A 14,702-nucleotide genomic window follows, 5' to 3' on the forward strand; every position below is an offset into this window, starting at 1 on the left:
GTCTAGAAAAATCAGTTAAATTTTCATCTTTTTCTCTCCTCATCATTGTAGATATTGAGACAAATTGTTTAGAAGAAAAAAGCAAGAGAGACTATTTTACACAATTGGTATTAGCGTGTTTGGTAAGTTTTAAAAAAATACATTCCCTTTCTAAATTTTACATTGAACAATTATAATCACAGCTAATCATGTTAATGGAGAAGGATATTGACATTCAGTTGATTATAAGGTATGATTTGGGTTTTGAAATGGAATGCTTTGTAAAATTAGACATGCTAATTATGTCTATGAAATAGGCATGCTACCATATCACTTCCATTCCTGACCTAGTAGGTTTCTAACTGAGTAAAAAGGTAAGCATCTAGCAAGTGAGAAGAAATGATGTGGACATCTTTTAAACAAACAATTTTTCATAAACTCTTTATTAGGCTAGGAGAAAAAGAATGGAGGTAATTTAAAAACTATAGATTCTAGAACTTGTTATAATCATTGTCTATGAAATGATTTTATGTTCATTAATTTAGAACCAGGGAGAAATGCCATTACTCAGACCTAGAAGAATGTCTTTGTTTTTTCTGTATTAGAATTATTTGACCTAAACAGTAGAAATCAAAGAAGGCTTAAGTGCTGTATTGTCTTTAAGAAAATGCAGTTGACAGACTCAATAGGTTGTAAATACCATACATAGACTTTCTTAGCAAGTTTTTAAAAAAAGCTATGTTGTATTTTTCAATATTTGGAGAGTCATCATTTTTGTTAAAGTTTTTAATTTTGTTATAAATTATAAGCTGATATCTAATGTGATATTTTCATTAATTATTTTGAGTGTATTTAAGATTGTGAATGCACAGTTGGAATGCTGAATAATAAATGGCCTTTAATATTTTCAAATACAGTATTTAGTTTCAGACACAGTTCTAAAGGAACGCTTGGATCCAGAAACATTGGAATCATTAGGGCTTATCAAACAATCACAGCAATTCAATCAAAAGTCAGTTAAAATCAAGACAAAACTCTTGTAAGTACATGCATTTTTATGTTGTACATTAAGTACCTGAGTATGTGTTTTAGTTCTCATTTTGAATACTAGAAGTTTCTTTTTTTAATTAAATTTATAGAGTGACATTAGTTAATAGGATCATATAAGCTTCAAGTATATATCTCTTTTTTTAAAAGTTTAAACGTGAAGTTAAGATTTTATTGTGAATTAAAGGGAAATAATACATCCTCGGGCACCAAGAAGGTGGGGTGGGCAGGCTCTAGAACAGTGGTTCTCAACCTGTGGGTCGCAACCCCTTTGGAGGTTGAACGACCCTTTCACAGGGGTCGCCTAAGACCATCCTGCATAACAGATATTTACATTACGATTCACAACAGTAGCAAAATTACAGTTATGAAGTAGCAACGAAAATAATTTTATGGTTGGGGTCACAACATGAGGAACTGTATTTAAAGGGCCAGAAGGTTGAGAACCACTGCTCTAGAAGCACTGCCTCAAGTGTATATTTCTATGGTACATGATCTGTATATTGTATTGTGTGCCCTCCACCCAAAGTCAAATCATCTTCTGTCACCAACTTTCTAAAGGCAGTTTGAAGATTTTATTTTGTTGCTGTTAGCATGTCTTGTGTTTCTTTCTTTTTTAAAAATTTTCTTTATTGATTAAGGTATTACATGTGTCCTTGTTTCTTTCTTTTAAAAGTAGCCCATGAGTCAGCAGTGAACATTATCATGTGAAACCAATGTTAATTTTTTTCATATTAAAAGTTAAAATAACATTCAGTGCTTTCATTATTACCAATAAAATATAGCTATGTCTATACTCTAGGTATATTCTTAGTCAGTGATGGAAATAGTGCTATGTTATTGTTCCTTGGGATTAGCCATATCTTTTCCTTGTGTTACTGGTTTCACCTGTGTAATTAACACTGGGGTGTCTCTTATGAACAACAGTAATTTTCTATCCTAAAAGATAAACAAAGAGGTAAACTTTCAACAGCTATTCTTATGATATATATATATATATATATATATATATATATATATATATATATTAGAGATAAGAAAATTCAATAACAGTACATTACTTTTATTCAAGCTTGTTAATTGAAATTAATTTTATCTCCTTTATGATGTTTATGTAATTTCAGTTATAAGCAGCAAAAATTCAATTTGTTAAGAGAAGAGAATGAAGGCTATGCCAAGCTGATTGCTGAATTGGGGCAAGATTTATCGGGAAATATTACTAGTGATTTAATCTTAGAAAATATCAAATCTTTAATAGGTAAGACATATATCTATATATAGTATGTGTTACTAACATAAGGTTTTTATTTTTGTTAATCCTCACCCACGGTGTGTGTGTGGGGTGGGGGGTGAGGGGAGAAACATCGATGTGAGAGACATCGACTGGTTGCCTCCCGCCCCATACTGGGGCTGGGGATCGAACCTGCAACCGAGGTATGTACCCTTGACCGGAAATTCAACTCGAGACCCTTCAGTGTGTGGGCCAATGCTCTAACTACTGAGCAACACCGGCCAGGGCAAGATAGTTTTTTTTTTAGCTGTGCAGAATATCCATAAAGAAGAAATGAGTGTATTCTCTATAGGCTTTTTTTAAATTAAGAAATGAAAGAAGTGTCCAGCTTGTACTTTAAGATTTTTATCAGTAATAATTAAATTTGAGATGATATTTATGAGAAATCTTTTTTGTCACTGTTACCTATGGTGTTTGTATTAGTTTCTGTTCTCTCTAGTATTTCTATTTTTAATTGTAAGTATTTTTTAATAATCTTAAAGGGGGCAGATAATAAGTAAGCTAATGTGAAACTACAATAAAATCTTTGGTGTGAACTCCTAAAACTTGAAAATGTTTAGTTCTTTTGAACTTGATTTAAAAATATCTTTACCAGGGACATTGATATGCACCTTATTTTATATTTACAACAGTCTATTAAAGTAAGTGTAGCAGATGCTGTAAAAGTGTAACAGGAAAGTGTTATTCTCCCTATCTTTTAAATAGAATTCACTTTTTAAATTTGCATTGAACATTTGGAGGAAATAGTTGGCTTCTATAGAAAGAGCAATGAATGGTAGAAAAATAGGGTAATACTGATTTTTCAAGAATGGAAAGAATTTTTGCTATTATGTTTTAAGTGTTACACTGTTTTAGGGAAGACTTTGCAACACTTATATGTCTTAGATTTTGAGACCTCTCAGAGAAGTTATATTCCCTGCTTCACTGGTTATATTTTAGGGGGTGCTTATTCTCAATTTCTCAGTTCTTTCTTTGTTTTTGAAATTTATGTATGACTAAGAGAGAGGTGGTATCCCAATCTTTATCCCCTTCCTCTAATGCTGTGTGTAGGGACCCAGCTTTGGCTTTTGGTGATCAACAGGTATGGAAGGTAAGGACCTTCTGGTTTAAATTTACTCTTTTCTTTAAAGTAAGCCTAGTTCTGGCAGCTGATTGACTCTCTTTGCTACTTCTTCCTGATGTCAATTTAACAGCAGGACTAGCCACCCCATAGGTAAGACTTGCTTACCTGTGTGGCAGTGACCCATTTTTAAAAATCCTGTAGTTTCCTTTTTATTCTTTCCAGGTAGGCTCTACATTTTTCCCTGAAGCATTTTGATCTAGCTTGGGATGCTTGTCAGTGTTGCTTTGCTATAGCTTCGTCTATCCTTGTATCCTGCCATGTACTTTCTTAAGATGGTATTCCCATATAAAAATTCTGTCCTGTGTAAGCTCCTCAGTTGTTTTTGTTTTATCTGCCTGTTCATTGACATCTCTTGTCTGTCCTTGTTTCTTTTATTTTTTGTCCTGTGAATTAAAACCTTTTTAGTCCTTTGTTGTTTTGGGAATAGTTTAAGGAGCGATTTTTTTGAATGTGTGCTTTTATCTAAATGGGAAAATGTACACTCCTTTCTTTTCTTGAACTTTTTGCTCTTATAGAAAATGGCTTATGTTACTGTCTCTAAAGAACAATGTGGCAATCACAACTGCAAGCCCACGACACACATGGATATTCCATGAGTATAAACAATTTGTTTCTTGGTTAAACCTCTATTCTAGTCCATCAAGTGTACTGTGAAGCACACTAGTCCAGATGTTGCCTCATCAAGTAGTCTTTGTTGGACACCCCTCTCAACACTCCCTGTCACTCACTATTTTTCTTCTGAGCACTTAGCACTGTATAAAATGCAATGTATTTTATTCCTGACCCCCACTGGGGGTCAGCGTAAGTTCCGTGAGGACAACTAATTTTCTTTTGTTTAGTACCTCTAACCTCAGTGCCTGGTATATAGATGCTGAATAAATACTTGTTGAAAAATGAATGAATCTTTCTTCCTTTCTGTTAGAGTTTATAGTGATTCTTAGCCTCTTTTCCTTGACATGGAGGATTTCAGAAAGTTCATCTTCCTGGCTCAGTGTTTGTTTCTGTCTGGCTATCTGACTCCCTCATCTCCCCCTTTGTATAAGAAAGAAATTTTTCATTGACATGAAAATTGAGGTTAAGAATTCTAATTCCAATGAGCATTAGAATTTATTGAATTCCTCCTCAATGCAGATTCCATGCAGGCCTTGTCTCATCTGGCCAGAGCAGATCACTGACACAGCATTCTATTTTTCATGGCATTTTTTTAATGTTTCCCCTTGTTTATTCCCATTGTTTTCTCTTTAGGAACAATTTAGACAGATAACACCTCGTACAAATCTATCTCAGGTGTGATCTCTTTCACCAGCCATTGGCAGAACGGATATCTAGTTTGGGAGGTATGCATTTTAGTTACATTTACATTTCAGGGTACTTGGTTGACACAGGATAAATTCTTATATCATCCTATAATTAGAAGACATTCTCCCTAAATGATTCTGGTGCAGCAAAATGTTTATATCCTAAATATAAAAAAAAATGTTTATACCCTGTCAGATCATCTGGGGCTATTTACTACATGAACAAACAAGGAAGTAGAACCATTATGAGTCTTCATGGTGGTTGTGATCTCAAGTTTGACATTAAATTTGAAAAACTTGTTAAGTAGGAATTGGTAGTGATTAGTTAAGGGTCTTGAGCTGCCAAGTCATAGACCCCACACAAATGATCCCTGCATCAAGATGGCAAAATGCATCTTTCAGAAATTAGAGGAGAGGATGTTAGATATGGTGTCCTTTGATCGATGAACTAAACTTATAAGCACTCTATTCTTCTGAATGCCTTTCAAAAAAAGCAATAGCTAGGTGTTCTTTTCTTCTAAATTAGTGCTCAGCAAAATTTTTTTCTAAAGGGTGATCAAATATTTTGTTTTGTTTTGTAGTATGAAAGCAGCCATAGGCATTACGTAATAAATGAGTGTGTGTGTGTGTTCTAGGAAAACTTTATTTACAAAAGCCTAATGGATTTGACCCAGTATGCTGATCCTGCTTTAAATCAAAAGTGCTGGTTAAAAATTAGTTATGGAGCTAGTTTACTTGAGTTAAGTTTAAGAGTGTGAAAATAGTTCTTCTTTTTGGCTTAGACTCTAACCTTTTCCTTCTTATCCAGAATCAAAGCCTACTTCACCAAACCCCCCAGGATCTTTGTTTGTTACCTGTTGTTGAAGGTTGTAGATTTGACGGGATGGGGAAATACAGAGTGATAGTTCTGCCCCTTCAGTCTCACACGTCCTCTTGGTTGCTTGTCAAGTGACCAGAGAAACATTAAAAACAAAATAAAACTCCGAGCCAAATGATTTTATTCTTGAGCAGATTATGGGACATTTAACCTCGTTGATTACATTATCTTGACTGCCTAATATTTAACTTTGGACCAGTTTGATTATAAGGGCCATTTTGCCTAGAAGTATCTTACTGTGTTGATTCTTTCCTATCCCCTTGACTGCCAGTTGACTGTCTCGTTTACCTAAGTTTTTGCTTTATTGAAGTTTCTTTACTACAGACTAGTTATGAAGTTATTGTTCTCTACTATGAAAAAGATGGCAGCAGTTGTTTATTTTTTAGCATTATGTTTTTATTTTGTTAGGTGCATTTTTCTTCATCTTGGTTCTCTGGTGGTTTTTTGCCTTGACACATGTATTTTTTTTTTTCAAATGTGATTTATTAGAAACTAGTGGCCCAGTGCACAGAATTCATGCATGGAGGGGGGTTCCCTCAGCCCAGCCTGCACCCTCTCCAATCGGGGACCCTTTGGGGGATGTCCAACTTCTGGTGGTCGGACATCCCTTTCTCAATCTGGGACCACTGGCTTCTAACTGCTCACCTGCCTGCCTGATCACCTCTTACTGCCTCTGCAAGCCGGCCTGATCTCGCCTCCAACTGCTCTCCCCTGCCAGCCTGATCTCACCTCCAACTGCCCTCCCCTGCTGGCCTGGTCACTCCCAACTGCCCTCCCCTGCCAGCCTGATCTCGCTCCCAACTGCCCTCCCCTGCTGGCCTGATTGCCTCTAACTGCCTCTGCCCCCACCACCATGGTTTTGTCCAGAAGGAAGTCGATGTCTGGAAGATGGCTGGTCGACCCAGTCTAATTAACATATTACCCTTTTATTAGTATAGATAGATTATATAGGATAGGATTGCTTAAATGGGGTGTGTGTGGCAAAGCCTTTTTCAGCATGAGGAGGTGCTCTTGGCAGACAAAAATACATAATCCCTATATCTAGACTGATTGCCAGCCATATGCACTATACTGCCAAACTGGCCATTAAAAAATTGGACCACTTTCTTACACCTTACACCAAACAGCTGTTGCCCTTAAAACCCCTCCTCAGCCCCCACCTTAGGTTCTGCCTTCGCAGTTCACCCAGATTTGGTTCTGATTGGTCAGTTTCTATGCCAGTCAGTGTCAAAAGCTCCACCTCCTAGGCAGCCATCTTTGTGAGGGTTAATTTGCATATTACCTCTTTATTATATAGGATAGTCTAGCATAGGTTTTTATTGCCTATTTTAGTTCACTTGATCTGCTATAACAAAATACCACCGACTGGGTGGCTTATAAACCACCGAAAGGTATTTCTTATAATTCTGGAGGCTGGAAGTCCAAGATCAGGGTGCTAGCATGCTTGAATTCTGATGAAGGGCCTCAATTGCAGACTGATGGCTTCTTGCTGTATCCTCACATGATGGAAGGGTTAAGAAAACTCTGTCTTTAAAATATATATATTATATTATTGATTTCAGAGAGAGGAAGGGAGAGGGAGAGAGAGATGGAAACATCACTGATACGAGAGCATTGATTGGCTGCCTCCTGCATACCTCACACTGGGGATGGAGCCCACAACCTGGGCATGTGCCCTGACCAGGAATTGAACTGTGACCTCCAGGTTCATAAGTCGACACTCAACCACTGAACCATGCCAGCCAGGCGGAAACTCTTTTTTTAAGGGTATTAATCTTATTCATAAGTGCTTTGCTCTCATGACCTAATCACCTCACAAAGGCCCTTACTTTCTGATATCATCACATTTGGCATTAGAATTTTAGCATATGAATTCTGGCGGTGGGTAGGGAGGACAGACACAAGTAATCAGGTCATAGCATTGCCTGTTTCTAAAGTAATTCTAGATGCCAGATCATGTCCTTTTGTTCAAAACATGGTTTTTCTTTGTCTCATAAGGTCCATTCTGTCAGGAACATGATGATTGAAACTGTCATTTTCTTCTCTGAAATGTACAGGCTGGACATCTTATCCAGTCATGTTTACAATATTACCTTGGTCTTTTGTTGTTAAGAATCTCAGTTTGGCCTGTTACTAAAAAAGCCATTGTCAGTTTAATCATATCTTTGCCTGTAGTTGCAGTCACTTGATCTAATATACTGTCCATCTTGTCCATCTTTGGGGGAAACTTCAATTACTTTTCATTGCATTTTTCTTCAAAGATGTATCATCCAGAAGGTGTGAATTCTGCTCAAGGATAGGGAAGGCATTTTCTTAATCTCTGTATCACAAGCACCTGGCACACTGGCTAATTATTCAATGTTTATTTAAATGAAAGAATGAATACATGGCTGTTACAGGCCTGCCATTTTCTTATTTTTCCACTTGTTCTCTTTTAATATGGTTCCCTATTTGTTCCTCAAAAGGCATAAAGGCTCTGTGTGTGTGTGTGTGTGTGTGTGTGTGTGTGTGTGTGTGTATTAATGTAGCTGGTGATAGAGCTAGGGAGCTAGGCTTATGATTTATCTCTAGATCACATGACTGTCGATGCTTGGGCTGGACAAAAGCCTTTCTAAGATGCTTGAGCACAAGAGTGACTATGTTCTGCCACAGCTGCCATTAGAAAAAAATGATTTTGGACACTTCAAGCTTACTGATTGTTATTAGAGTATCATTGTGTATGAAATAGTTTAACTGTTACTTAGCAAATTTCTAAGGTTTAAAAATTATTTTCTAAATCCTTAGTTTGGTAACTTTTTCCATTTTATGTAGCAAATGTCATTCTAATTGATTGGAGTAACTGATGACAACTGAGACATTTAATAGAAAATTCATAAGCCAGTTTTTCATTTGTGGAAGATGCAAAAGTTGTTATCTATCATAAATAAAAGTACATATCGCTTCTAGATTACTTCCTTAAATTGTACCTAAAAAGAAATTGGTAGTTGATAGTACAGATCATTGATAGATTAGCCTTCATAGAATACTACTATTTTTTTAAAATATGTCTTTATTGGTGAGAGAGAGAGAGAGAGAGAGAGAGAGAGAAACAAACAATGGATGAGAGAGAAACATTGATTGGCTGCCTCATGCAGTGCCCCTACTGGGGGCCAAGCCCACAACCCGGGCATGTGCCCTGACCAGGTATTGAACCAGTGACGCCTTGGTACATGGGACAACGCTTAATCCACTGAGCCACATTGGCCGGGCAATAGAGTACTATTATTAAATAAAACAATGGTTCACTAGCACAATGAAAATAGAAATTTTAAAGCAATATATATGAAATACATTTCCATGTAACATGTTGCTGTTTTTAGACTTTATTCACAACTTTTGTGTATCTGTAACTTAATGGGTAATTATAAGTCAGCCATTTTTTTCAAAATTATATTAATGTGTATTTTGTCTTATTTAGTGACTGAATTTGTATATTTAATGAATGTGGGAATAATTATAAGGTTGGGGAATTTGCAAGACTATATATATTTTTTGGGGGGGGGATATTTAGTAAATTTACTGAAATGAAGCTTAAATGATATAGAACTGAAAATATTATAAATCTATATACAATAGAAAGTGAATATAAATTAGCCAACTCTATGAACATTTCCAGGTAAGCACACATACAAATACATATTCACCTCTTTTATATAGGAATAACACATACATGCATGACAGTGATTCTGGCAAAAACATCTCAGATATTAAAAAATATTCATAAGTTTTAAAGATGGTGTGGAACAAGTTTTAACAACATTCTACATGAATGGAAACCTCTGATTTAATTCCAATAACTTTCATGCCAGAAGCATGGTTGGTTTTACTTTTTTAAAAAAAAAAAAACAGACCTTGGTATCATATACATTGGCTTATTAATAATTAAGGCAATTTATTTACATAGTATGTGGACAAAAAACGTTTAGTATTGATTATTTGCTATGATGTTTAAAACTTTCAAAGTCTTTCAACATAAGAAAATAGCTGCACACATTTGTTTTCTTATAAAACACAATCTTAAAAAAAGTAATGATGATTGGTCATTGCTTTTCTTAGTAATAAGTTTTATCTTATTTTTTCACATAGTATAAAGTATATTCTTATGAAGGATTGCATTGAGATCAGTAGTTCTTCAACAGTGTTGCCAAGTAACCATATAAATCCCAAATGCAGCAAAGATGAACAATCTTCATAGTGCACTTTCACCTTATTAAAGTTGAAGTTGCTCCTTTCGGATATTTTTCCACTTCAATGTGAAGTAGATTGTTAGGGTTTCATTAGTGGTTTCGTATGTGGCTTAAAAGAAAAAGGTTTTGATTTCTTCCACAGTTCACAGTTCTCCAATGAGACTTGTTTGGAAATCATATAGTCCAGGGATGTTTTGAATAACCAAATGCTCTTTAGTAGATGAAGTCTTCCAATGCAACTGTAATAAATAAGCATCTACATCCTTAGCTATATTACCAGTATATCCTGGAACCAAAGTAAGATGGTTTTCTTGTTCCCACAATCTGCTTAATTGTTGTTTTAAAATCTGAATATTTCCATCATTTATAATTTCTGTTTTGGATGATAGTTCTGACCACCACCTTTTTATGATTGCTTGAAGCCAGTTTAAACCAACTATTATATATTCTTCAAATTTGCTTTTAAGTAGTTACTGTACAAGAGGCAACAAGTCTACACAGCAGCTGAGTGAGATGTGTTGTTTTTCTTCCTGTAAACTATTGGTAAGCTCAGGAAGGCAATCCAACACCACTCCAAGGTCTTCTATCTTCACCAAATGAGTTATAAGTTCACTTATACTTCTCTTTTTCCAGAAAGATAAAGCTATATTCAAGCTCAAATTCCTGTTGAACAAAACTTGTGCCATTGTTTCATGATCCTGAGAAACCTCAGGAAAAACCCCACTGTATTTTGATGATGCGCTTTCTGTCTGTGAAGAACCAGAATCACTGGAGTTAAGCAAATTCGTTCGACTATCATGGTGTAATTTTTCAGGCAGGTGGCCTGCACAAGCCAGTTCATTTTCTTTATTTGCCATATCACAGCCCCCACTTCTAGGGGACTGTTCCTTTTTAAAACAAGAATTTGGAAAAGGATAATAAACTTACTTTCTGTGGTAGATCGCCTTACGCAGTTTATCTGGGCTTTTAACAGCCTGTCCAACTGTTCTAGTTATGTAAACAGCCAGCTGTTTTGGAGATTCTTAACCTCCTTCATGTTCTTAGTGAAATTACAGATAATTTTTCTAGGGTGATCAATGGAATGGTCCTCAATATTATTATAAAAGTTCTGTTTTTTTAACATTGTGGGTTTCAGATGCCATAATCTCTAAAATACTGGTGTCTCATGGTACTGTGGAGCTTTAGTCCAGCCCTGGCGCTGACCAACTGCGCCTAGAAGCCTAGAGAGCCCCCGGGCTCCTGGGCTGAGACTCACTCAGGGCCATTCAAATGCGGCCGCCAAGACCATACTTTCATAATCTATTGCCAGTGTTAGAGCAGTTTGGAGGCATTTTTTTTTAGCTTTATTCAGGCATAATTGACATACAATAAACTGTGCATATTTAAAGTCTAAATAATGCATATTTCTATCATTCCACTCCTCAATTTCTTCCTGCCCCTTTGTATTTTATTCCCCCTCAACTCACGCTGTCCCCCTGTCCAGGCACCCATTGATCTGCTTTCTGTCACTAGAGATTAGTTCATATTTTCTAGAATTATTTTTATAAATGGAATCATGTAGTGTGTTATTTTGTTGTGTGGCTTATTTCAGCATAATTATTTTGTGATCATTTGTGTTGTTACTTGTATTATTGCTGAGTAGTGCATTACTTATACTACAATTATATTGTACTACAATTTGTCCATTTACATGTTCATGGGTATTTGAGAGTGTCCTTTTATAAATCTTTTATGAGTATTTGTGGACATAGAAATTTATTTCTCTTGGATAAACACCTAGGAATGAAATGGCTGGGGCATATGGTAGGTGTAAGTTTAACTTTTAAGGAAACTGCCAGTTTTATAAAGCAGTTGTACTATTTTACATTTTATATTTACACCAGCAGAAATGGAAGAAAATGTGTTTTTAATGTTGGATTTTATAAAAAGAGAAAAGAGCCCTGGCCGGATAGCTTGTTTGGTTAGAGTGTCATACCAATGCACCAAGGTTATGGGGTTGATCTCCGGTCAGGGCACACTTGAGAATCAACCAATGAATGCATAAATAACTGGAACAATAAATTGAAATGCCTCCCCCCCTCCCCCCTCCCTCCCTCCTTCCCTCTCTCTTTTTTTAAAAAATATATTTTATTGATTTTTCACAGAGAGGAAGGGAGAGGGATAGAGAGTAAGAAACATCGATGAGAGAGAAACATTGATCAGCTGCCTCCTGCACACCTTCTACTGGGGATGTGCCCGCAACCAAGGTACATGCCCTTGACCGGAATCGAACCTGGGACCCTTCAGTCCGCAGGTCAATCAATGTTCCATCCACTGAGCCAAACCAGCCAGGGCTCACCTTCTCTTTCTAACATCAACCAATCAATAGAAAAATAAGTATTGCTATTTTTTAAAAAAGAGGAAAGAATTACTTCTTGTATTTGTAGAGTTCAGTTTTCTAGGTGAGTGCTAAGATGCAACAGAGCCTCGAATAACGTGGTTTCCTTCAACATCATTCATTTTATTATAACATTGATGAGATGCTATAGGGACTTAATGCTTGTTTATATTAACCTGTGGTAAAATTGGTTTCATTATATGTCATTTTGGTTAAAGTAGTAAAATAATGACAACATTAAGTGAGGACTTTCTGTACTGTGAATCAGACATTAGTTTTATATGATTTAATAAAATGAAGTGTAGAGTTTAAAGAAGTAATTCTGGAAATCTTTTATAAAATAGATTATGTAAGAAATTTCTTTGAAAAATCCCGTAAGTCATCCATAAGGTGCAGTGTTTAGACGTAACATCTCTCCCTAATTTCAATACACTTGCTCATTTTTTTTTCTCTTGAATTAAAATAAATTAATGTTTATTTACTTGCCCCAATGAAGTGGTTAGCTTTGCATTTAGGGGCTACACCTAATTAAAAATATGTAATTTAAAATAGTAGTATTTTATTCAGCTTGATGTGTAAGGCATGTGTGAACTGATATAAATTGAGGGAACAGCAGATTTATATCTCATGCTCACTCTGGGTCATAAGCATACATTTTATTGAGAGGAATGGTGGGTGGAGTGGCCTGTATCACTTAAATTATTTTTCTTTTTGCTGTATGTAAATAGTTGCATTCTCATAAATTAAATGCATATGTGATGTGATTGCGTTATGATTATGGTAACAGCTGAAGCTGAATGCAGAAAGAGGTTATGTGCATATTAAGAGTAGGGTGGCTGATAGGTTTGTTAAGTCATTGTTCATGGGCCCTTTTTAGTTTTCCATAATAGGTTAGTAAGGATAAGTAGACATCATTAGCACCTATTCAGTGCTTCTTCCTTTCATTTTCCTGCTCTGCCTAGATCGTCTATTTTCTTCTTTTTACTTGTGTTATCTACACTCCCTTTTTATGTCCTCAACTCCTTGGTATTCACTCATCTCTTTAGAATCAGTAGTATACCTGTTTTCCCTTTAGAATGCTACCAAAACCCATAAACATAAATCAGTTGTACAATTATATTTTGTAGCTTTGTTGTGTATATAAAATAAACTGCAAAGTGGTTCTAAAAATGCTGGTCTAGGCTGGTGCCATTTTGGGGCTTAGCCCATCTGATATCCAGATTACCTAATAAATTTATAATCCCTTAACAAAATAATGGTGGTCTACTTTTATGAACTTATTATCAACATTCCAGATTACTTCTGCATAAAACATTTAAAAAAAAACCCTCTTTATTTGTCTAACTTGTAAAGTGCACTGTTTCATTTTTATATTTTGCTAAGAGTTAAAAATGTGGATCTCTTTCACTAGCCTGATTAATTAAGAACTGATAGAAGGAAGTTTACTTGACTTAGTGTCATAGGTCCTGGGCTCCAGCACAGTCTTGTCATTATTAACTCACTATGTAATTTTGGGAAAGTAACATTTCTCATCTATAAAATGTGGGGAATGGACTTGATCTTAAAAATTTTAAAGATTTCCCTCTGGGGCAGGAGAACCAAACTTGTAAAAGAAGTTGTTTTTAAAAATAGTTTTATCTTATAAGTCACCCCTGAAGTTTAATGGCTTTACTAGAAATTATGTATAATCACTTTTGAATTTTGTATATCTCGTCTGTTGCAGGATGCTTTAATCTGGATCCCAATAGAGTTTTGGATGTCATTTTAGAAGTGTTTGAATGCAGGCCAGAACATGATGACTTCTTTATATCTTTATTAGAATCTTACATGAGTATGTGTGAACCGCAAACACTGTGTCATATTCTTGGGTTCAAATTCAAGTTTTACCAGGTAACAAAATATGTGTGTGTATCTATATCTATCTGTATCTATAGGTTAATTTCATGATTTTATATGTACAATTTAATATGAATTTTATTTGTAAATGATAAGTTTCAGCTACACCATTCTGCCAGAAGAAATAGATAAATGGATAGCTAACAGTGAGGTGTAATAAGTACTGTATTAGTAATATGAATGATGTGATGTGAAAGTCTAGAGGAAAGCATAATAAATATTTTGCTTTGGGAGAGATGGAGTTAGGGAAGATTTTATAAATAATAAACTTTTAAAAACCTGTTACTTGAAGGATGAGTAGGAGTTTGTTGACAGTTGTTAGTGCAGAAGTAATAAATAGTGTGAGAGTGAAGACATAACAGTATGAGATTGAAGAAATGGTATATAGTCATATGTGGCTGGATTGTAAGATGCGGAGAAGAGACAGGAAGTGAAGTTGGAAAGGTAGGTGCACTTTTGATGGTTTAGAGTCTTAAATACTGTGTTGAGTTAGAATTTTACTGTGTAGACAGTGAACATTGGTTAATTTTCACTTAAACCACTACAGTAGTTATCTAGTAAATCTGTGCCTCTGATTATTTCTCTTTC

General features: G+C 35.5%; 1 protein-coding gene and 1 pseudogene across 16 annotated transcripts in view; one reads left to right on the forward strand and one right to left on the reverse strand.

Moving 5' to 3' along the window:
• The window catches only part of THOC2 (THO complex 2), a 114,868-nt gene that overhangs the window by 32,370 nt on the left and 67,796 nt on the right, over positions 1-14,702 (forward strand). For all 16 annotated transcript variants that reach the window (XR_004967036.1, XR_004967040.1, XR_004967038.1 and 13 more), the window contains exons 5-8: positions 52-122; positions 897-1,018; positions 2,151-2,284; positions 13,942-14,108. Coding sequence is in view for 6 of the 16 variants with exons in the window: in XM_036306200.1 (XP_036162093.1) it covers positions 52-122; positions 897-1,018; positions 2,151-2,284; positions 13,942-14,108 (494 nt within the window). In the remaining 10 variants the exon portion in view is untranslated. The remainder of the gene's footprint in view (positions 1-51; positions 123-896; positions 1,019-2,150; positions 2,285-13,941; positions 14,109-14,702) is intronic.
• LOC118654761 lies at positions 9,975-10,983 on the reverse strand (annotated as a pseudogene).

The sequence above is a fragment of the Myotis myotis genome, unplaced genomic scaffold (assembly GCF_014108235.1).
Source record: "Myotis myotis isolate mMyoMyo1 unplaced genomic scaffold, mMyoMyo1.p scaffold_m19_p_4, whole genome shotgun sequence".
Lineage (NCBI taxonomy): Eukaryota > Metazoa > Chordata > Mammalia > Chiroptera > Vespertilionidae > Myotis > Myotis myotis.